The sequence below is a fragment of the Takifugu flavidus genome, unplaced genomic scaffold (assembly GCF_003711565.1).
Source record: "Takifugu flavidus isolate HTHZ2018 unplaced genomic scaffold, ASM371156v2 ctg141, whole genome shotgun sequence".
NCBI classification, from domain to species: Eukaryota; Metazoa; Chordata; class Actinopteri; order Tetraodontiformes; family Tetraodontidae; genus Takifugu; species Takifugu flavidus.
In genome coordinates, this window is record NW_026621877.1 from 117,501 (window position 1) to 141,595 (window position 24,095).

The 24,095-nt window shown below is 49.2% G+C and overlaps 1 protein-coding gene and 1 pseudogene across 6 annotated transcripts in view; one reads left to right on the forward strand and one right to left on the reverse strand.

Moving 5' to 3' along the window:
* The window catches only part of LOC130519712 (adenosine receptor A1-like), a 1,830-nt pseudogene extending 1,099 nt beyond the window's left edge, over window positions 1-731 (forward strand).
* A 1,818-nt stretch (window positions 732-2,549) lies between these two features.
* The window catches only part of cadm4 (cell adhesion molecule 4), a 73,754-nt gene continuing 52,208 nt past the window's right edge, over window positions 2,550-24,095 (reverse strand). For 3 of the 6 annotated variants that reach the window (XM_057023203.1, XM_057023202.1, XM_057023201.1), the window contains exons 2-9: window positions 21,749-21,895; window positions 16,034-16,321; window positions 12,305-12,466; window positions 8,253-8,343; window positions 7,341-7,513; window positions 6,329-6,424; window positions 5,042-5,170; window positions 2,550-4,233 (exon numbers count right to left, since the gene is read on the reverse strand). In XM_057023203.1, coding sequence (XP_056879183.1) covers window positions 4,124-4,233; window positions 5,042-5,170; window positions 6,329-6,424; window positions 7,341-7,513; window positions 8,253-8,343; window positions 12,305-12,466; window positions 16,034-16,321; window positions 21,749-21,895 — 1,196 coding nt within the window. In that variant the 3' untranslated portion in view covers window positions 2,550-4,123. Of the gene's footprint in view, window positions 4,234-4,361; window positions 4,441-5,041; window positions 5,171-6,328; window positions 6,425-7,340; window positions 7,514-8,252; window positions 8,344-12,304; window positions 12,467-16,033; window positions 16,322-21,748; window positions 21,896-24,095 lie in introns of all 6 variants that reach the window. The other 3 variants (XM_057023204.1, XM_057023206.1, XM_057023205.1) reach the window with 3 other exon arrangements.

Here is a 24,095-nt window from a genome sequence, read left to right on the forward strand (position 1 = left end):
GATCCACAGCAGCCACTGGGGGGTGTGTGCCCCCGACACTCTTCTCAGTCCACAGTTCCTCGTCTATGTCCACGGGATAACAGCGTTTGTACTCCCCTTGCTTTGCCTGCTGACAGTTTACCTTGACCTGCTGTGCAGCAACAAGCCCAGAAATCCTTCTGTCAGTCAGGCAAAGCCGCCCAAACACGAGTGCAGCCGGGTCCAATCCCTGGCGCTGTCGCTCTCCCTTTTAGTTCTGCTGTGTCTACCGATCCACGTTATCCATGCTCTTTTGCTCTTCGCTCCCAGTACCGACCTCCCTGCCTGGATTCACACGATTGCTGTGATCCTCTTCCAGCTGTATGGTCTGGTCCCCCAGATTCTCTTTACTCCTCCCAGGAAACAACTGGGGGGAGAAGGGCCAATATTTTCCTGCTCGGTTCTACCTCCTTTTGCTCCAGCCAAGGGAAAAGCAGTTCAGAAAGCTCTATGTGAAGCGGTGCAAGTGGCTCCCTGGTCTTCAGCCAAACAGTCGCTCAGGGCTAAAGTCTGCCCAGACGTCTGAGCTGCTGTCAGCATCTTCAAGCTTCTTCTGTTCCCGTCTGCAGAAGAATCGTTGGCGTTTGAAACTCTCCTAATAAACGTCTGTTAATGAGTTCATCTCGTGCTAAATGTCAGTTAGAAAATGACATTTGTAAATGATGAAGGCAACACCGATCACATGTTATTCTCTTGATGCCAGTGGCAGCAATAAAGGCCTGAGCTGGTGTTTAATATTCACTCATGATGCTCTGGTCCAGGGGGGCTCCAGGGCTGAATGGAAATGATCGTTAACCTGGTTAGAGGACCATTTTGGGTTTTGGATTACAATTGTTCAGAAATAAATAAAATGATGCAAAAAATGTTTCTTGCTCACTTAAGCAACTATCACAACTCTAGACTTCACGTCTGTTTAACGAGCTTTTAAACATTTACACCTTTTCTCACCTTCTCACGCTGCGGTGATAACAACATTCCTTTGCTTCTATGCTTGGAATCTACACCCACACTATTCCCAGCATTTCCACCTTTAAAGAAATGTTGTAGCACTTTACTGACACAGAAAGGTAAGAAAAAAGATTCCCAATCTTCTCTGCCTGCTCAGGTGCTGTGGTGGAACCTTCTCAGCTTCAACAAGCCTCTCGCTCAAAGCCTCATGCTATGTTCCCCCTGAGTCAACGTAGCCTAGCATCTTCGCCTTAGGCGCTAGGCTACGTTGACTCACCGGCACCAGGGTCACCGGCAATGTGACCCCCTAAGGCTTACGGGGTCACATTGCCGGTGAATACAGTACAAACTGCCTTCCTCATTCTTCGGTCATTACACTTTTTGTACAGATGGGTAGAACTTCTTTGAAGCCTCCGTGACCATGGCGTTTGGGTTGGGTGGTGTTTGGTTATCTTAGCAGTGAAATATGGACGTAAGTAATGTGAAGTTCTTCCATGTGAAAGTGTTCCAGCACATTATTCATCTCAATTCTTGGTTGTTACTGACATTGTTAGTGTTTAAATTACCAGCTAGTATATTCACCACATGCTGAAAGAGCTTCTCTTAAAACACCCACAGACACTGTTGGGCACTAGTTAGGGCTAGGGTTAGCCATTTCTTATGGGTAGGGTTAGGGTTACCCATTCTTATGGGTAGGGTTAGGGTTACCCATTCTTATGGGTAGGGTTAGCCATTTCTTATGGGTAGGGTTAGGGTTACCCATTCTTATGGGTAGGGTTAGAGTTACCCATTCTTATGGGTAGGGTTAGAGTTACCCATTCTTATGGGTAGGGTTAGGGTTACCCATTCTTATGGGTAGGGTTAGCCATTTCTTATGGGTAGGGTTAGGGTTACCCATTCTTATGGGTAGGGTTAGAGTTACCCATTCTTATGGGTAGGGTTAGAGTTACCCATTCTTATGGGTAGGGTTAGGGTTACCCATTCTTATGGGTAGGGTTAGCCATTTCTTATGGGTAGGGTTAGGGTTACCCATTCTTATGGGTAGGGTTAGAGTTACCCATTCTTATGGGTAGGGTTAGGGTTACCCATTCTTATGGGTAGGGTTAGGGTTACCCATTCTTATGGGTAGGCAGGACTCTTTCTGCCTTTTCTTTATCTAAATGTCATAAAAGGAGCGTTTGGAGCGATGAACATGGGCAATGATGTTACAGACGTCGATGTTCATCACTTAGAACCAGCAGCTGTTGGTGAGTCCATAACTTTGATTTGACAATCAATCTTTATGACGGGCGGCCGTATCGCTTCGCCGTGGACAGAAGAAAAACACACTGATCGACCGCCCAGCGACCTCAACATGTGGAGCGCTCCGCTGCTGAAGCCGACTATTGACTGAAGCTAATGGCAGAGAGCTTTTCCAGCCTCCATCTCGACCCTCCTGCCATCCTTTCTTCTCTCTTATCTTCCAACTGATTGGCAGATGTTTGTGGGGATGTTGTTCTATGAAAGCTCAGTTTTCTTACTAATATTCTTTACACAGCAAAATGACACCGTGAACAGTAAAAATGAGTCTAATCAGAAGCCCGTTGTTTCCTTTTTTAGGTTTATTTTTCGTGCTTTTTATCTTTCCCCTATAAAGAAACGGTTAGCTAAAGATCAACAATGACACAGGAACTATAGAACAGAGGAAAAGACAGGAGAAAAGAACCTGCACAGGACGGAGAGACCAGGAAAGAGGGGAATGACGAGTCTACACAGAAAAACAAAGCGTGGAAGTGGACATTTCTTTAACATTTACAATTATAATTATAACAACGGCGGTAATAACATTAATGACAATCTTAATTGTTCAAATAATTATAACAATAAAAAAAAGATAAGACCTCTGGTTTCTCATAAAGACTTTTTTTGTTCTTTTCTTTTTTCTTTAAAGATCTGGAGACACAAGTTTGTTCGACTTTGCACCTCTATGGGCTAATATGTCGTTAGTATCGTTGCTTCATAATGCTCATCAATAGTAAACAGCTTTTTAAAATCTTATTTTCTTTTCATTTATCTTGTTCTTGTTTTTTTATACAAATAAAGAATTCAGAGATATGTATCTGTTCATGTGTAAATATGTGTGCACGGACGTGCATGTGTGGGTGTATGGGGGGGGGTCCATCCATTTGCTCTTCAGAAGAGTTTTAAACCTTTTTATCCTCTTAATGACATTCCAAAAATAACGACTCTTTTCTTTAAAGGCTTCAAGTCATATTCAAGAGATATTAAGAGATGATGGTAAAAGGTGGAACGGGAGGGAAAATTCCTTGGAGCATGGATTGGGAAGAGGAATTCCATCCCAGGTTTTTAGCACTTAGGCGAGTCCAGATTCAGCCATTGAATAAACCTTTAATAAAACGGTTCATTTTGATGGTTTCATGCAACATAAAAGGATTCTTTAAATGGCTTTTATTCTTTTCCCATTAAATACATATTGAGCTTTGCCTCCTTTCTTAAGCTGAGTCTTATCCTAAAATCGTGAATTTTGGGACGTTGTTTACCTGTTACCTGCACCAGGTTACCTGGGCCGAACGGTGGCACCTCCTCCATGATGCCATGATCAGTTCCAGCAGACCTGATCCCTTCCTGGTTCCTCCTAATGCTCCTCCTGCTGTGCATGCTGCTTCTGTCATCTCCACCAGCTCAAAATTGGCCTCACTGTAATGGCTGTTTTTCTCCAAGCATGGAACGATGGCAATCATCTCCCTTCAATTCCTCTCCCACTTTACTGGCTGTGTCGGCAGAGCGCCTCTTTCCTTTCTGCTCTCCCGCTTCTCTCCATCAAAGTAATTATGGCATCTTTTTGATCTGCATACACCTCAACTGGCTTCGTTCTCTCCCTTTTCCTCCAGCCTCTCTGACTTCTTCTATGGCTCAGTCATGAATGGCTGGCAGGAATGTTGGCATGTTCCCAGGCACCTGCCTGTTAGGTTAGGTACGAGTACGGAGGATACGGGATGGACTGAAGTGAGCGGGATGATCAGCTGTGTGTTGTATCTGTGTCCAGAAGGCTGCCTTTTATGAAGCTGTGTATAGAATCATGTGTGTGTTCATGTGTGTGTGTGTGTACTCTATACAAGCGTGCGAGGGACAAAAGGATGAGGTCAGAAGTGAACGGCTACAGCAGGTACTCCTTCTTGCCCTGGCCGCTCTCGCTGCCATTAAGGAAGGCCTCCTGCACCTCGCCGTGTTCGTCCAGCCCGCTCGCCTCGTGGGTAAGATAAGAACCTATAGGAAGACCAGAGAGAGAGGGCAACGGGGAGATCGGAGGGGGAGGTTAGGTGGTGAAGCGTCATGATCACCATGGCAACAAGCTTCATCAGACCACTCAGCGCTAAGATTATTCACTTCCATACCTGTGACTGATTAATTCATTAGTTCAGTGATTGTTAGGTCAATACCAAGCAAGAATAGGCTCTCGGGTACGATAAGAGCCTGCGGATGAAATGATGGGATGTTGTGTGGAGGCAGCAGAGGGTTGGGTGAAGGAGCGTGTATTAGACGGGAGGAAGAAAAGATCGACAGAAAATAATGAAGGGACAGTTAGGCACAGCAGAGCAACGACAACACACCATACACATTTACCACCTCAAGGGTAGCGTGATAAATGAAGAATGCTGCTCGTTAGTGACGTCATCACGCCTGCCGACCTTCTCAGCAGCCCGACCAAAGGCCTATTGGACACGTCTGAACTTAGTTTCAGTGCAACGCTCCGCTCTCTGTGTCAACCCGACCGCGCATGTGACCAAGGGGTTAGCTTAGCTTGTTGCTAGACACGACAGTTCCAGATCATTTCTGCACAGATGAAGGGTCAAAGTCTGCCAACAAGGAAGCACTTAGCAAGATGGAGACGGCTGCATTTAACAGATGAGGTCCACAAATCCCCGGCAAGGCGGGAGCAACCCCCCGCGGCACATCTGGCACCGATAATTTGACACCAAGGTTTAGAGGATCTATGCTAGCTTTCAGAGCAGAAGATGGAGAATGAATAAAATGCGCCCGGTAAACATATGGTACACGTGTGTGTGTGCGTTACCTTTCTGTCGCACAGAGCACCAGATGGTGATAATGAGGACGCAGATGATGGTGAAAACCAGGAACGCCAGCACGCCACCAATCACAGCATATGGTACTGCGCTGTGAGTCTCCACCACTGCCCCAGGATCTGTGGGAATGGACCACAAACCGTGAGGTGAGGCGCGCATCATCAGGCAGGAGAAATATTGGTGAAGGTTACAGCTCAGGATGCTGCTGAGGTGAAACCGAAGGAGAAGGACAGCGTTCGTTTGTCAGCATGAAGGAGAGAGAAGGTGAGAGAAGGAGGCTTCCATCTGACTTCCACTACCGCCTTCATGCTCCCAGGTACAAACAGTTATGGCCTCAAAGGGTTTCAACACACCAGAAGATTTTTGAATTTGGGCTAAACTTCAATTATTCTGGGGAAAATGTAGAACAATTCTGGTTTTTGGGGCTAAAGTCTAGACTGGACGCAAAGACATCAGATTGTTGATGTGGACTTTGGAGCTCGACACAAAGGAAGTTAAACATGAATCAGTAATGGGGTCGGAGCACTTAGAGAGCAGCAAAGCAGCAGAGGAGAAGGTGGCGAGAAAGCATCTGCAAGCGTTGCTACATGCTATCCATCAATGTTTGACTAAAGGGTCTGCAAATGTTCCCGTCTTTGGTCTTTCCAACCACCTTCTGTTGAATTTGCCCACATGGCCCAAACTTCCACCAAAGGCAGCAAAGACGCTGCTGCTGCCTTCGATTCAACGCTGCTTTAACGCAGGAGAGGAAGGTAGAAAAGGTGTTGAGGTGATCTTCATGCTCTCCATGATCTTCATGATCTCCATGATCTTCATGATCTCCATGATCTCCATGATCTTCATGATCTCCATGATCTCCATGATCTCATGAAGGACTGGTCCAATCATAATATCAACCGTGACTCTGCAGAGACCAAGAGTGGTGGGGGGGTCTAAAGTGCTGCCAGGCTACAGTCACACACCAGCACTTTGCTGTGTAAACGGCTCCTCGGCCGTCACACACGTGCTACCTGTGGAGTTCATGACAGGGATTCTGCACGGAAATCCGATCCACATCCAGGAATCCGGCTTTAACTGGATCATCAGTGACTAATTATGCTTTTATTGTGCTGCTTTAACGAGTCCTGAAGCAAAATGGAGTGTGTGTGTGTGTGTGTGTGTGTGTGGTGTGTGTGTGTGTGTGTGTGTGTGTGCGTGCAAGACACCAAAGGGGAGCAGTAAAGGACGAGGGAAAGATGGAGGACGGCGACAGCAGCGTGATAAACCGTGTGTGTTACCTTCTGGATCCGGAGCAAAGCTGGGGGTGAGGAGGGTTGGGGTGGTGGGATGGGAGGGAGGAGTGGAGGGGGCCACGGGAGTGACTGATACATTATCTACAGACAAACAGGGAATGGGACAACACACAAACACACAGACTATTATCTACAACATGCAGCAGCAGTTTCGGAGGTCACAGCTTATAAGAGACAACACCAGTTCCTGTTGGTTAATATTGATGATAAGAGCAGCCATTTTGTGTCTGCAGTTAAACGAGAGCCTGGAGTTCTACAAGGTTTTCTGTGTCGTGCACGACAAAACGTGCACTCGGCCCGATTAAAGAAGGTAAATGTGTAAAAACAGAAAAGGGCAGGAAAACATCATTGAGCCACTCAGGAAGGTGCCGCCCCCCAGACCTGAATGTTACTGATTCTAATCCTCAACTGACTGTAGACAATGGGATGAAGCTCCCGGAAACAGGGACGACCCCCAGCTGCTTCCCCCACAGCTGGAGGGGCTGGAGACGCCCTCACCGACACGTTCTGGGACGCGTCTCTGCGAGGTCATCGGGCCTCACAGCAGCACGTCTGACGAGACGTGCGTGATGTCTTCAGGGCGGATCGGATATCTGATCCTTGAGGTGGTTCATCATTCATCATCAGCATAACATGATTTAGAAAATCTTGTCAACCCCCCCAATAAAACCCAGAACCCCATCTGCTCATTAGCATGCGGACTAATTTGCCCAAATTTTCTGTGCAACAGATGTTCCAGTGGTGATTTTCTGCCAGATATAATATAATATTTGGGTTAGGGTCCGTCACTTAGCAACCACGTCCTCAATGTTGGAGATGTTCCTCAAGAAGTGGGGGAGGCATTACCCACTGGTCAGGGGGTCAGTAAGGGCTTGGGTTTACTGCCCAGCGTTACCCTGTTGCCCACCGAGCGGGGGTGGGGGCAAAAGCTTCGGTCACATGATCAAAACGTACGAAACATCCTTCGAAGCTTGAGCGACCCCCCAGGTGGACTCACCGTACACCAGCAGGCTGTAGTGGTCGGCAGCTCGTCCGTAGTCGTTCTGAGCCTGACACAGGTAGGTTCCGTTGTGCGTTTGGCTGAGACGGGAAATCTGGAAGGTGGGGCCGGAAATCTCTGCCCTCTCAGGGAGGGTGTCGTTGATCCTGGACCACTGGATGTCCCTGGGACTGGAAACACAGGTGGCAGCACACTTTGGTCACATGTTCTAGACCCACGTTTGGGTCCGTTTCTACTGCAAATGGTGCCAGAGTAAAAATATCAACCCAATAATAAAAATATCAACACAATAATAATAAAAATATCAACCCAATAATAAAAATATCAACACAATAATAATAAAAATATCAACCCAATAATAAAAATATCAACACAATAATAATAAAAATATCAACCCAATAACAGCAGCCGGGTCGTTATTGTTTGTCCGTTACTAATATGAGTAATTAATGAGGCTACAGGCGTCTCACAGGAATCAGCCTTTAATTACTGTTTTAAATGAAGCTGTAATGAGGAATTCCGACGTTCCTGGAACAAAAGATCACCAGGATTGAACACATTTAGGAGAGAATTAAGTTCTAAAGGGCATAAAAAGAAAGATCAAAGAGAACCAGAGAACTACGGAACAAAGTCGTTAGCGTTGCGAGGGGGCTCAATCCGACGCCCAGCGCAACGTTCCCAGCTCTACAGGAGCGCCTTTAGAGTTCGGTGGGGCATCGAATTCCCTAAACGACTGTGATAAAATTCTTCTGAAATATTTCCCGTAGTTTGTTCCGGATTTGTTGGGCTGCAGGAAGTTCCTCTGGAGCCTTCAGAGATGCTCTCAGTGAATAGGGCGAAGTTGGTGCGTCATGGTTTATCCGGAGGGACGAGCTCCATAAAGGGAAGCAGGCACACCAACATACTCACAGCGGGTTTCCCGTCACGGAGCAGGTGAGGCTGAGGGAGTCGCCCTCTCGCAAGATGCCGGAGGGAGGGAGGATTCTCACCATGGGAGCGACTGAGGGAGTCAGACAGAGAGAGGGACGATCAACACCTCAGCACCTGAAGACAACTAACTGTAACTGTGTCACAGCAAAAGGAAACAAACAGAGGCTCCACAGCTGTTTCCAAGGCAACAGGTCCGAACCCTGGCCAGGGTGAAGAACAGCGCCACCACCTGGAGAAACTTTTGCTGCCATATGGAGAAATAGGACATCGTTTACTGTGGAGAGTCGTCAGGAATCTTTCTGCTCCTTTTCATTGAAATACAAATGTGACATCATAAAGTGAAATATGAGCTGTTGCTCTAATGTTTTGAATTCATTATTGTGACTCTGCCAATAACTCTGACTCTCATGCAGTTCATCAGGACGGTCTAACGAACGCTCTAACGAACGGTCTAAGCAACGGTCTAACGAACGCTCTAACCAACGGTCTAACCAACGGTCTAACCAACGGTCTAACGAACGCTCTAACCAACGGTCTAACCAACGCTCTAACCAACGCTCTAACGAACGGTCTAACCAACGGTCTAACGAACGCTCTAACCAACGGTCTAACCAACGGTCTAACGAACGGTCTAACGAACGGTCTAACCAACGGTCTAACGAACGCTCTAACCAACGCTCTAACGAACGCTCTAACGAACGCTCTAACGAACGGTCTAACCAACGGTCTAACGAACGGTCTAACCAACAGTCTAACGAACGGTCTAACGAACGCTCTAACGAACGGTCTAACCAACGGTCTAACGAACGCTCTAACGAACGGTCTAACCAACGGTCTAACCAACGCTCTAACGAACGGTCTAACGAACGGTCTAACGAACGCTCTAACCAACGGTCTAACGAACGGTCTAACCAACGGTCTAACGAACGCTCTAACGAACGGTCTAACCAACGGTCTAACGAACGCTCTAACGAACGCTCTAACGAACGGTCTAACGAACGCTCTAACGAACGCTCTAACGAACGGTCTAACCAACGGTCTAACCAACGGTCTAACGAACGGTCTAACCAACGGTCTAACGAACGCTCTAACCAACGCTCTAACGAACGGTCTAACGAACGGTCTAACGAACGGTCTAACCAACGGTCTAACGAACGGTCTAACGAACGCTCTAACGAACGGTCTAACCAACGGTCTAACGAACGCTCTAACGAACGGTCTAACCAACGGTCTAACCAACGCTCTAACGAACGGTCTAACCAACGGTCTAACGAACGCTCTAACCAACGGTCTAACGAACGGTCTAACCAACGGTCTAACGAACGCTCTAACGAACGGTCTAACCAACGGTCTAACGAACGCTCTAACCAACGCTCTAACGAATGCTCTAACGAACGGTCTAACGAACGGTCTAACCAACGCTCTAACGAACGCTCTAACGAACGCTCTAACGAACGCTCTAACGAACGGTCTAACGAACGGTCTAACGAACGGTCTAACCAACGCTCTAACGAACGCTCTAACGAACGCTCTAACGAACGCTCTAACCAACGGTCTAACGAACGCTCTAACGAACGGTCTAACCAACGGTCTAACGAACGCTCTAACCAACGGTCTAACGAACGGTCTAACCAACGGTCTAACGAACGCTCTAACGAACAGTCTAACCAACGGTCTAACGAACGGTCTAACCAACGGTCTAACGAACGGTCTAACGAACGGTCTAACGAACGGTCTAACCAACGGTCTAACGAACGCTCTAACCAACGGTCTAACGAACGGTCTAACCAACGGTCTAACGAACGCTCTAACGAACGGTCTAACCAACGGTCTAACCAACGCTCTAACGAACGCTCTAACGAACGCTCTAACGAACGGTCTAACGAACGGTCTAACGAACGGTCTAACGAACGCTCTAACCAACGGTCTAACGAACGGTCTAACCACGGTCTAACGAACGGTCTAACTAACGGTCTAACGAACGGTCTAAGCAACGGTCTAACGAACGGTCTAACCAACAGTCTAACGAACGGTCTAACTAACGGTCTAACGAACGGTCTAACCAACGGTCTAACCAACGCTCTAACCAACGCTCTAACCAACGCTCTAACCAACGGTCTAACGAACGGTCTAACCAACGGTCTAACCAACGGTCTAACAAACGCTCTAACCAACGGTCTAACCAACGCTCTAACCAACGTCTCTAACCAACGGTCTAACCAACGGTCTAACGAACGAACGTCTAACGAACGGTCTAACGAACGCTCTAACGAACGGTCTAACCAACGGTCTAACCAACGGTCTAACGAACGCTCTAACCAACGCTCTAACCAACGCTCTAACCAACGCTCTAACCAACGGTCTAACGAACGCTCTAACGAACGGTCTAACCAACGGTCTAACGAACGGTCTAACCAACGCTCTAACGAACGCTCTAACCAACGCTCTAACCAACGCTCTAACCAACGGTCTAACCAACGGTCTAACCAACGGTCTAACGAACGCTCTAACGAACGGTCTAACCAACGCTCTAACGAACGGTCTAACCAACGGTCTAACCAACGGTCTAACCAACGGTCTAACGAACGCTCTAACCAACGCTCTAACGAACGCTCTAACCAACGGTCTAACCAACGGTCTAACCAACGCTCTAACGAACGGTCTAACCAACGGTCTAACCAACGGTCTAACGAACGGTCTAACCAACGCTCTAACCAACGGTCTAACCAACGGTCTAACCAACGGTCTAACCAACGCTCTAACCAACGGTCTAACGAACGGTCTAACGAACGGTCTAACCAACGCTCTAACAACGCTCTAACGAATGCTCTAACGAACGGTCTAACCAACGCTCTAACCAACGGTCTAACCAACGCTCTAACCAACGGTCTAACCAACGCTCTAACCAACGCTCTAACCAACGCTCTAACCAACGGTCTAACCAACGGTCTAACGAACGGTCTAACCAACGCTCTAACCAACGCTCTAACCAACGCTCTAACCAACGGTCTAACGAACGGTCTAACCAACGGTCTAACCAACGGTCTAACCAACGGTCTAACCAACGCTCTAACCAACGCTCTAACGAACGGTCTAACCAACGGTCTAACCAACGCTCTAACGAACGGTCTAACGAACGTCTAACCAACGGTCTAACCAACGCTCTAACGAACGGTCTAACCAACGGTCTAACCACGGTCTAACCAACGGTCTACCAACGGTCTAACCAACGGTCTAACGAACGGTCTAACCAACGGTCTAACCACGGTCTAACCAACGCTCTAACCAACGCTCTAACCAACGGTCTAACCAACGGTCTAACCAACGGTCTAACGAACGGTCTAACCAACGCTCTAACCAACGCTCTAACCAACGGTCTAACCAACGCTCTAACCAACGCTCTAACCAACGTCTAACCAACGGTCTAACCAACGGTCTAACGAACGGTCTAACCAACGCTCTAACCAACGCTCTAACCAACGGTCTAACCAACGCTCTAACCAACGCTCTAACCAACGCTCTAACCAACGGTCTAACCAACGGTCTAACCAACGGTCTAACCAACGCTCTAACCAACGCTCTAACCAACGCTCTAACCAACGGTCTAACCAACGGTCTAACGAACGGTCTAACCAACGGTCTAACCAACGGTCTAACGAACGCTCTAACCAACGGTCTAACGAACGGTCTAACCAACGCTCTAACCAACGCTCTAACCAACGGTCTAACCAACGGTCTAACCACGCTCTAACCAACGCTCTAACAACCAACGGTCTAACCAACGGTCTAACCAACGGTCTAACGAACGGTCTAACCAACGCTCTAACCAACGCTCTAACCAACGGTCTAACCACGCTCTAACCAACGCTCTAACCAACCAACGCTCTAACCAACGCTCTAACGAACGGTCTAACCAACGGTCTAACGAACGAGCTTCAGTCTTCAGTCCCGATCAAGACTGGACTTAAATTCCTGGACTTTCACGGTGTCTCAGATGGACACGTGCACCTAAACAGGCCTCTGAAACTTACAGTACACATCCAGGCGGTAGTGTCGGATCCTTTTCTGCCCCCCCAGGGCTGGGTGGGTGGCCTCGCAGCTCAGGGCCGCACCATTGTCTTTCCTCTCTACTGGGACATGAATGGTGTTGGACACGCTAAACGTCTTCCCATTATCCTGCCGAGACACAGCGCCTGGACACAGAGAGAAGACAAGGAAACGGGACTGAGTCTTCCACTGGTGTTCACCTGCTCGTTAAGGTCACTGGACTAAATACAGCAATCAGGAATGTTTGGGTTCAATCGGAGACTTGATCTCCTCGGGATTCCTTCAGGTTTTTCACAAATTCCCCCCAACAACCAAATCTTTGCTGTCATGAGCTCAGCAGGTCTGACACCATGCGGCTGCTTTGGGAAGAGGAGGGGTGGGAAAGAGAGGAAGCTGGGGGGGGCAGGGGGGGGGGCACGATGGCAGGAGAGCGAGTGAAAGAAGAAACATTCCGTTGCATCTACATGTCGTGGAAATGATGAGCACAAGTGTCAGTCTGGAGCATTTGGTGTGTCCATGAGACAGGAGGGGACGGGCATGTTGCCGGAGCAACAGAGCAGGACGCCATAGAGGAGGGAGAGAGCGGTAAGACCGGGGGGGGGGGGGGGGGGCAGCAAGACAACATGATGGACAGTGGAAGGACAGATTTGGGCTGGTTGAAGCAACAACGTTGATTAGAATTCACAAACTTTACTGCTGCTCATCCAACAAGAACTTAAGAGATCCTGGGTGATAGTGAACAGGAAGAAGGGAGCAATGGGAATAGTGGCTTCATGAAGGAGAGCATTTCCATATCTGCTGGGATCAGACTCTGACCTTCACAGCTCATTCCAGTCAGCTCCAAAAGAGGAGAGGAGAGGAGAGGAGCAGCCGTCCAAGAGGGTCGAGACCTTCAGACACGGGCCTTCAAATGCAGCGCTGAAGGCTGCAGACACCAGTGGGAACGACATGAAGAACCAGCGAGAGCACATGTTGGGGCCATTTTTGGATACCTAGCATGGTGCTGGGGATCAAGGGGGGGTACGAGTCTGTGGTTCAACCTACAGACCGGCCGACTCGCCTCCCATAGAAAGAGCTCAGAACCAACGGTTAGGGTTAGGGTTAGCCAGCGGTGGTTAGGGTTAGCCAGCGGTGGTTAGGGTTAGGGTTAGGGTTAGCCAGCGGTGGTTAGGGTTAGGGTTAGGGTTAGCCAGCGGTGGTTAGGGTTAGGGTTAGGGTTAGCCAGCGGTGGTTAGGGTTAGCCAGCGGTGGTTAGGGTTAGGGTTAGCCACCGGTGGTTAGGGTTAGGGTTAGCCAGCGGTGGTTAGGGTTAGCCAGCGGTGGTTAGGGTTTGGGTTAGGGTTGGAGTTAGGGTTAGGGTTAGGGTTAGCCAGCGGTGGTTAGGTTAGGGTTAGGTTAGGTTAGGGTTAGGGTTGGAGTTAGGGTTAGGGTTAGGGTTAGGGTTAGCCAGCGGTGGTTAGGGTTAGCCAGCGGTGGTTAGGGTTTGGGTTAGGGTTGGAGTTAGGGTTAGGGTTAGGGTTAGCCAGCGGTGGTTAGGGTTGGGTTAGGGTTGGAGTTAGGGTTAGGGTTAGCCAGCGGTGGTTAGGTTAGGGTTAGGTTAGGTTAGGGTTGGAGTTAGGGTTAGGGTTAGCCAGCGGTGGTTAGGTTAGGGTTAGGGTTGGAGTTAGGGTTAGGGTTAGGGTTAGCCAGCGGTGGTTAGGGTTTGGGTTAGGGTTAGGGTTAGGGTTGGAGTTAGGGTTAGGGTTAGCCAGCGGTGGTTAGGTTAGGGTTAGGTTAGGTTAGGGTTAGGGTTGGAGTTAGGGTTAGGGTTAGCCAGCGGTGGTTAGGGTTAGGGTTAGGGTTAGCCAGCGGTGGTTAGGGTTAGGGTTAGGGTTAGCCAGCGGTGGTTAGGGTTAGGGTTAGCCACCGGTGGTTAGGGTTAGGGTTAGGGTTAGCCAGCGGTGGTTAGGGTTAGCCAGCGGTGGTTAGGGTTTGGGTTAGGGTTGGAGTTAGGGTTAGGGTTAGGGTTAGCCAGCGGTGGTTAGGTTAGGGTTAGGTTAGGTTAGGGTTAGGGTTGGAGTTAGGGTTAGGGTTAGGGTTAGGGTTAGCCAGCGGTGGTTAGGGTTAGCCAGCGGTGGTTAGGGTTGGGTTAGGGTTGGAGTTAGGGTTAGGGTTAGGGTTAGCCAGCGGTGGTTAGGGTTTGGGTTAGGGTTGGAGTTAGGGTTAGGGTTAGCCAGCGGTGGTTAGGTTAGGGTTAGGTTAGGTTAGGGTTGGAGTTAGGGTTAGGGTTAGCCAGCGGTGGTTAGGTTAGGGTTAGGGTTGGAGTTAGGGTTAGGGTTAGGGTTAGCCAGCGGTGGTTAGGGTTTGGGTTAGGGTTGGAGTTAGGGTTAGGGTTAGCCAGCGGTGGTTAGGTTAGGGTTAGGTTAGGTTAGGGTTAGGGTTGGAGTTAGGGTTAGGGTTAGCCAGCGGTGGTTAGGGTTAGGGTTAGGGTTAGCCAGCGGTGGTTAGGGTTAGGGTAGCCAGCGGTGGTTAGGTTAGGGTTAGGTTAGGTTAGGTTAGGGTTAGGGTTAGGGCTGATGGGGACCACAAGGCCTCGGCTGCCCTTCCCTCTGTCACGATGATTCTATGTAGTTCTTTTATTTCCTCGCTCTCATCTGGGCGGAGCTTATGTTCTCCCACCAGAGTCCAGATATCAGGGCCACAGGAAGGTTCCCAACAGGTGCGTGTAACAGGTGTGTAACAGGTGTGTAACAGGTGTATAACAGGTGTGTAACAGGTGTGTAACAGGTGTATAACAGGTGTGTAACAGGTGTGTAACAGGTGTATAACAGGTGTGTAACAGGTGTATAACAGGTGTGTAACAGGTGTATAACAGGTGTGTAACAGGTGTAACAGGTGTATAACAGGTGTGTAACAGGTGTATAACAGGTGTGTAACAGGTGTATAACAGGTGTGTAACAGGTGTATAACAGGTGTGTAACAGGTGTGTAACAGGTGTGTAACAGGTGTGTAACAGGTGTGTGTAACAGGTGTGTGTAACAGGTGTGTAACAGGTGTGTGTAACAGGTGTGTAACAGGTGTGTAACAGGTGTGTAACAGGTGTGTAACAGGTGTGTTTTTTCAGTTTGCCCTGAACAGAAAGAATTTCCAGAAACTGAAACGAGGAACCTGCTGGTTTCTGAGTGGGGATGAGACATGAGACCCCTGAGTGTGAAGGTCCAGAACAGAGGAGCCACTCAGAAATGAACCCGAGCCTGATGAGAGATTTATACTGATCAACTCAGACAATTGTGACGTTAGGAAGAAGCAAGGCCAACGATCCACAGAACCAAGATGGAGAACATGTGATGGTTGGGACGGACGGTCGTGGCCCGGTTCTTCTGCAGCCAGGACGTCCCCGTGTGTCATAACCTCGGCGTCTCTACAGCCGACGCACATCTCTGACGCGGTAGATCAAGAAGGACGATTTGAATCTGTTCAAAGCAGTTTGGATGATTTAATTCTCCTGCACATAATTAAGCAGGAAAGGAAGACGCGCCGTCCATTAATCAGTGTCATTTGCTCTGCACCTGCTGACCTATCTGCTACTTCCTGTCTTAAACTACCAATCATCAGCCAATGATGTCGTTCACCACTTCCTCTCCATCGGTTCTACGTTCTCCCATTAGCTCCTCATCTGTCCCCCACTCACACCTCAGCATCCATCAGCCCATCTGGGATCCGTGTCCAGGTACCTGGGATCTCCCTGCTGTTGCGAACCCATCGGAGGCTAGCAGCAGGCTTGCTCCTCGGTGAGACGCAGATGAGCTCCACCTCGCCACCTTCCACTGCCACCTGCTTCACCTCCACCGATGGGACCTCGGGGGGCACCAGAACCGAGAGTGTCGCCACCTGGTGGTGCGTGGCGGCAGTGTAGAGCTGACAGAAGTACCCGCCCTCGTCCAAGACGCTGACGTTGGTCAACGTGATGCGCACCAGCCGCGGTGTGAAGAGCACCATCTGGAAACGCTCGTCCTTCAAGGCTGGAGGTGACAAAAGGAAGACGGCATGGCATTAACGAGGGAGCTTTAGCTTTAGCTTTAGCTTTTACACCATCACAATTTGTCTGGAAAATAAAACAGCATTTAAAAGCTCCTCTTGGGATACACTCAGCCCCTTTTTAACGTTTCTTAAAAATAACACTCGCTGAGGTACGATTGCATCATTAATAATTCTTTAATAATTCATCATTAATTGAATGACAGGAGATGTTTAAGGAGCCTCCGTTTTCAGGCTTTTCTGGTAAATCCTTTCCATCGTTACCCAGAATCCTCTCTGCTGTCACATGACGAGCAGCTTCCTGCTGAAGCTTTGATGCTTTTGATCCGCTGAGCAGGAAGAACGTTTCGTTTTCAATATTAAGGAAAAGGACAAATATTTGAGCCAATTTGATGAAACTGATCAACCGTGGGGGGGCCCAGGCACCCGGCTCAACCGTGGGGGGGCCCAGGCACCCGGCTCAACCGTGGGGGGCCCAGGAGCCAGATCAACCGTGGGGGGGCCCAGGCAGCCAGATCAACCGTGGGGGGGCCCAGGGAGCCGGCTCAACCGTGGGGGGGCCCAGGCACCCGGCTCAACCGTGGGGGGGCCCAGGGAGCCAGATCAACCGTGGGGGGGCCCAGGCACCCGGCTCAACCGTGGGGGGGCCCAGGGAGCCAGATCAACCGTGGGGGGCCCAGGAGCCAGATCAACCGTGGGGGGCCCAGGGAGCCGGCTCAACGGGTTTTCCATGTTAGTTTAGTTTTCGCGAAACAATTTAACAATTTGGTGTTTCCTTCTCAAACACACATGATCTCACGAGGCCAGATGGTTCTCCAGCCCTCTCTGGTTCTCCAGCCCTCTCTGGTTCTCCAGCCCTCTCTGGTTCTCCAGCCCTCGCTGGTTCTTCATTCCCCGCTGGTTCTCCAGCCCTCGCTGGTTCTCCAGCCCTCGCTGGTTCTCCAGCCCTCGCTGGTTCTTCAGCCCTCTCTGGTTCTCCAGCCCTCGCTGGTTCTTCAGCCCTCTCTGGTTCTCCAGCCCTCGCTGGTTCTTCATTCCCCGCTGGTTCTCCAGCCCTCTCTGGTTCTCCAGCCCTCTATGGTTCTCCAGCCCTCTCTGGTTCTTCATTCCCCGCTGGTTCTCCAGCCCTCTCTGGTTCTCCAGCCCTCTCTGGTTCTCCAGCCCTCTCTGGTTCTCCAGCCCTCGCTGGTTCTCCAGCCCTCTCTGGTTCTCCAGCCCTCTATGGTTCTTCATTCCCCGCTGGTTCTCCAGCCCTCGCTGGTTCTCCAGCCCTCTCTGGTTCTCCAGCCCTCGCTGGTTCTTCATTCCCCGCTGGTTCTCCAGCCCTCTCTGGTTCTCCAGCCCTCTGGTTCTCCAGCCCTCTATGGTTCTCCAGCCCTCTCTGGTTCTTCATTCCCCGCTGGTTCTCCAGCCCTCTCTGGTTCTCCAGCCCTCTCTGGTTCTTCATTCCCCGCTGGTTCTCCAGCCCTCTCTGGTTCTCCAGCCCTCTATGGTTCTCCAGCCCTCGCTGGTTCTTCATTCCCCGCTGGTTCTCCAGCCTCGCTGGTTCTTCATTCCCCGCTGGTTCTCCAGCCCTCTCTGGTTCTCCAGCCCTCGCTGGTTCTCCAGCCTCTCTGGTTCTCCAGCACTCACTGGTTCTTCATTCCCCGCTGGTTCTCCAGCCCTCTCTGGTTCTCCAGCCCTCGCTGGTTCTCCAGCCCTCTCTGGTTCTCCAGCCCTCGCTGGTTCTTCATTCCCCGCTGGTTCTCCAGCCTCTCTGGTTCTCCAGCCCTCGCTGGTTCTTCATTCCCCGCTGGTTCTCCAGCCCTCTCTGGTTCTCCAGCCCTCGCTGGTTCTTCATTCCCCGCTGGTTCTCCAGCCCTCTCTGGTTCTTCATTCCCCGCTGGTTCTCCAGCCCTCTCTGGTTCTCCAGCCTCTCTGGTTCTCCAGCCCTCTCTGGTTCTGCAGCCCTCGCCGGGTTATCTGAGCGCTGACGTTCATGCTGCCATTGAAGGGTCTGCTGTGGCCTCCATCGGGCAGGTGATGAAGGCTGCAGACCGTTGCTACCGCTATCAAAGCCACGATGCTTCCACATTTCCTGGACAGCTGTCAGCCAGGGTTTCAAGTAAGCGGTGTAACATTTGGAATGTTCCTCCACCTCCATTTCTAACTTGGTGGTCAGTATCACATCATCTGGTCCACATCAGCCTGGCTCAGCTCCTCAGGTGTAAATGGTAATAGGAGAAAGAGGGGCCATTGTGGCGCCTCCGGAATCGTTTTCTAGGGCAGAATTGCTTCTAAATCTGAAGATGAATTTGTTATAAAACTTCAGAGAGTTTGAAAATCAGTGCTTGATGGAGCGCCTTTGGGCTTGATGCTACACACAATGGCCCCACTTTATATTTCTGATACTGGTGGTGGCAAAAAAGGAGGGCAAAAAAAGATGGCAGAAAAATATGGGCAAAAAAAGATGGGCAAAAAAGGAGGGCAAAAAAAGATGGGCAAAAAAAGGAGGGCAAAAAAAGATGGGCAAAAAAAGATGGCAGAAAAATATGGGCAAAAAAAGATGGGCAAAAAAGGAGGGCAAAAAAGGTGGCAGAAAAAGATGGGCAAAAAAAGATGGTTAAAAAGGAGGGCAAAAAAAGATGGGCAAAAAAGGAGGGCAAAAAAAGATGGGCAAAAAAAGGAGGGCAAAAAAAGATGGGCCAAAAAATATGGGCAAAAAAAGATGGGCAAAAAAGGAGGGCAGAAAAATATGGGCAAAAAAATATGGGCAAAAAAAGGAGGGCAAAAAAGATGGGCAAAAGAAGGAGGGCAAAAAAGATGGGCAAAAGAAGGAGGGCAAAAAAGATGGGCAAAAGAAGGAGGGCAAAAAAGATGGGCAAAAGAAGGAGGGCAAAAAAATATGGGCAATCCTACACTTGATCAACCTTTGTGAAATCCACATTGCAAATACTGGGAGAATAAATGGACCAGTCACACCAGGACAATATGACAGGAACGCCGGCGCTCCGTCGGCCACATGAGGCCCTTTCACTGATTTCTGTCTTTCACTTGGTTTTTCTCTTTGACCGTTTTATCCCATTCAGGGTCACGAGGTCACTCGCTCAGGTGTGGCCCTGTTCTCTCCCAGGGAATTCCCTTCTATCTGTATAGTCGCGAGGCCTCTGGGCCCTCAGGAGCGACACGACGGACGGACCTTGCTGCTTTTGTTGTTGCTCGCCCATGGGACTTTATGGTGCCACTTTCTTATTCGGATCGGCTTATTCCGATGGGTTCTCTCCCGTTTGGCCCGGGAAAGTGTTTCCACCTGGGTGTGAACAGGTGTTCACCTGTTGGGGCAGAGTACCCAGCAAGGCGCAGGTGATCAGTTGAGTGTCCTGTCTGGAGCCACGTGCTCCACCTGTGGATTGGTTGGTCTTTGTCACACAAAACAGCAAACACAACTTCGCTGTTTCTGCTCCTGGGTGGAAGATGTGACCCAACTGGTTATAACCTGATGGGAATTCTTCTCCCAAACGCTGCAACACCAACACGTGACACAAAATTCATCGGTTAACCGCCACAACTTTCAAATACCAAAATAACCTTGAACATATCGACACATTCACGGAGGTTTTGTAGAAGCAGAGCAGCCATTCGGGCGAAGCTTTTGCTCTTAATTAGGTTATGAAACTGTTTTGCTTGCGAACCCTCAGGCTCTCAGCAAAATTTGTCTTTGTTACGCTGTTGATTACAAAGATAATTAGCCACAGAGCGGTCATTAACAAAATATGCAACTGGCGAGGCCATGTGTTAATGAGGCACTTTAATAGGTTCTCATCTCATCTTGAGGGTTAGCTGTGGATTAGGTGAAGAATGTCGAACTTTGCTGATCCGGCTGGGAGGTAGACTGTGTTAGGGTTGTGAATGACAACCATAACTGACCATAACCTAACCCTAACCCTAACCCTCTAACCCTGACCCTCTAACCCTAACCCTAACCCTAACCCTAATCCTAACCCTCTAACCCTAACCCTAACTCTAACCCTAACCCTAACCCTCTAACCCTAACCCTCTAACCCTAACCCCCTAACCCTAACTCTAATCCTAACCCTAACCCTAACTCTAACCCTAACCCTCTAACCCTAACCCTAACCATCTAACCCTCTAACCCTCTAACTCTAACCCTAACCCTAACCCTAACCCTACCCTCTAACCCTAACCCTCTAACCCTAACCCTCTAACCCTAACCCTAACCCCCTAACCCTCTAACCCTAACCCTCTAACCCTAACCCTCTAACCCAGGGGTGGGCAAACATTTTGATTCGTGGGCCACAATGGGTTCTAACATTTGACAAAGGGGCCGGACCAGGAGCAGATGGATGGATGGAGTGCTTTGGTAACCTCACCTCATTGGAGAAAAAATACACATCTTGGGATATGGAGAAGACATGTGCTTTAATTTCAAATGAAAATGAAGAGAAGCATTACAACAAAATATCTGACTTTGGAATGAGTCTTAAAACACTTAAAATCAAATGAATAAAATGTGCCTTTTTAAAAAAAATTAATAACCATTTCTATTTTAAAGCACTGAAAGTTCTGTTATCCTTCGGGACATCACCATCACTCTCCTCCTGACTGTCTTTTTTCTAGTGGGAAAACACCAGAATTGCAGTGAAAATTTAACATTAACAAGGTTTATTCATTTAATTTTTCAAGTTTGGCGGGCCGGATTAAAACGTTTAACGGGCCGCGTGTGGCCCCCGGGCCTTAGTTTGCCCATGCCTGCTCTAACCCTAACCCTCTAACTCTCTAACCCTCACCCCCTAACCCTCTAACCCTAACCCTCTAACCCTAACCCCCTAACCCAACCCCCTAACCCTCTAACCCTAACCCCCTAACCCAACCCCCTAACCCTCTAACCCTCTAACCCTAACCCCCTAACCCTCTAACCCTCTAACCCTAACCCCCTAACCCTCTAACCCTCTAACCCTAACCCTAACCCTCTAACCCTAACCCTAACCCCTAACCGTCTAACCTAACCCTCTAACCCTAACCCTCACCCTCACCCTAACCCTCTAACCCTAACCCTAACCCTCACCCTAACCCTCTAACCCTAACCCTCTAACCCTAACCCTCTAACCCTAACCCTAACCCTCTAACCCTAACCCTCTAACCCTAACCCTAACCCTCTAACCCTAACCCTCACCCTAACCCTCTAACCCTAACCCTCTAACCCTAACCCTCACCCTAACCCTCTAACCCTCTAACCCTAACCCTCTAACCCTAACCCTCTAACCCTAACCCTCTAACCCTAACCCTAACCCTCTAACCCTAACCCTCTAACCCTAACCCCTCTAACCCTAACCCTCTAACCCTAACCCTAACCCAGAAGGGTGAGTTTCAGTTAGTCATACACATGAGTTTGTGTGCGCTGGGATACACACCTCTTGTGCCGTTGAAGAAAAGGGTCTGGCGGCGAGGGTTCTGGATGACCACGATGGATCCATCGTAGTTCTGCAAGCGACAGGAGATCTGAGCCGTGCCTCCTTCCAAGACAGTGACGTTCTCGGCCTGCACGGCCTGGCAGCACGCTGGGGGAGAGCGAGAAGGACGTTGGTGTCACAGACGTGAGCGCGAAAAGGAAGACATGAAGAATGCTGGAGACAGATGCAGGGAGGAAAAGACACGTCTGGAGACAGAGTGTTTCCAGATCGGGAACTTAAAGCATCGTTCAGTCGCTCGCTATTGATCCACTGGACGAGGACAGAAAACAGAGGGAAAGACGAGAGCAGAGAAGACAAAGTGAGATTAAGTGAAATCATAAGAAAAAGGACGTGTTGTGCTCTAACAATGATGAGTGTGATTATCATCGGGCTGTTGGTGGTGAAGGTGGGGGGGGCTGCATGCAGGCAGGTGAGCAACAATGAAGCACATCCTTAGGAGGAGGAACACACACACAAGTGCGTCCACCTGGGAAGGACAAACAGACACTTTCTCACTCCTCCACAAACTCCAGAAACCTCCCAGAAACTCCCAAAACCTCCCAAATCTCCCAACAAGCTTGGCTTTTGCCTGAACTCAGTATTTTTAGCCAAGGGGCCTGGAGACGTCAGTGGGCTGCTTTGATGTTCCCGACAAAGCCGAGAGAATAACGAGCACTTTGATTCTGCTTTGATTGGAGCATCTTCACATTTATGGGTTGTTGACAGAGCAGAGCAGAGACAGTCCGTCCGTCCGTCCGTCAGTCTGGAACGAACAACGTGCTGAGGCTGGCGCCGTCTCTGAGATGCTTTGACTAGATTTGTTGACTTGGTGGCTTTGAGCTAAAAATAAAATATGATAAAATAAAATATGCAACCGAACAAGAGGATTAAATGAGTTTATGGTCTTTGGGTCATCTGCAACAGAAAACTGGAAATAAAAACAACAAAGGAATGTAAAGATCCAGCCGGGGTTTCCCTGTGACAGTTATTATAATCCAGGGAATATATCTGCAAAACTAGAGGCTAGTTGAGGCTAGTTGAGGCTAGTTGAGGTTAGTTGAGGTTAGCTGAGGCTAGTTGAGGCTAGTTGAGGCTAGTTGAGGTTAGTTGAGGTTAGTTGAGGTTAGCTGAGGCTAGTTGAGGCTAGTTGAGTGTGACGTGAATCTCCGGGCACAAAGTGGACAGCAGAGTGGGACATGACACCATGGTGCAAAGATCTGGAGCTTTGTATTAAAGCTCTGAAAAATCAGAGAAAACCAACAAAAAGAAAGAGAAGAAAGAATTGGAAATTTGAAATATTGTGTTGCATCTTGCAGACGTCCGGACTCAAGAACGATCGAGCAAACAGATGCAGACAAAATAAAAACGGGTCTGATGCTGCAGGGTTCTATCGGCCCGTCAACAATGGTGAGCTTTAGCGTTAGCATTGTCTTCACGTTCTGCTCATCATCACGGTGATGAGGAGACTTTCACCTGCCATCAAGTTCTAAAAGCCTGTTTAGTGAATTAATATCTATCAAACAAATACTAGAAAAACACTCTCAGCATCACTATTGTGATTCATAGCAGGGATGCATCAGTTTGCCAGCCCCAGCTCAATTATTGTCCTAATGGTGCATCACTATGGCAACCAGCCCATCATCATTGTTTAGAACAATGTTAAGTGGAATAACTCAGGTGACAATGCCACTGCTCTCTGTGATGCATCACCCAGCTTAGCCGACATCGGGATCGGAAGACGACATACCCACACATTAAATGCCCACTTTTATTCTGGGGGTTGGCAAGTGGCTGTTTGTACCCCCCCCCCCCCCACCCCCCATCCCGACAGCGGAGGGTTAGGGTTACACCCCCCCCGACAGCGGAGGGTTCTTCCCAAATAATGAGCTACAGTAGCAGAGCTGTACTGCATGAAGTGGGATAACATTGGAATGGGGGGGCTTCCACCATCTCCCACTGAGAGACGTCACCCAGAAACACCTGCAGGCTGAGAGAAGATCAGTATGGGCCAAGAGATACCAGAATACAACACATCAGGAATCAATTCCATAACACATCAAGGATCAATACCATAATATAACACATAAAGCAACAATACCAGAATACAGTACAAATTGGGGTCTACAGCTAAATTACACATCGGTTCATAAATTCTCCCCTCCAACCATGCGGGGGCAGTGTTTTAAATTGGTGGCTCTCGTGGCTCGTGCGGCCTCCCCTCGCCCCCACCCCTTTAAAAAGGTCAGTAGAGATCAAAGAATGCCCGATCATTTCAACACGTCTACACAATACACACCTAAGAAGCGCT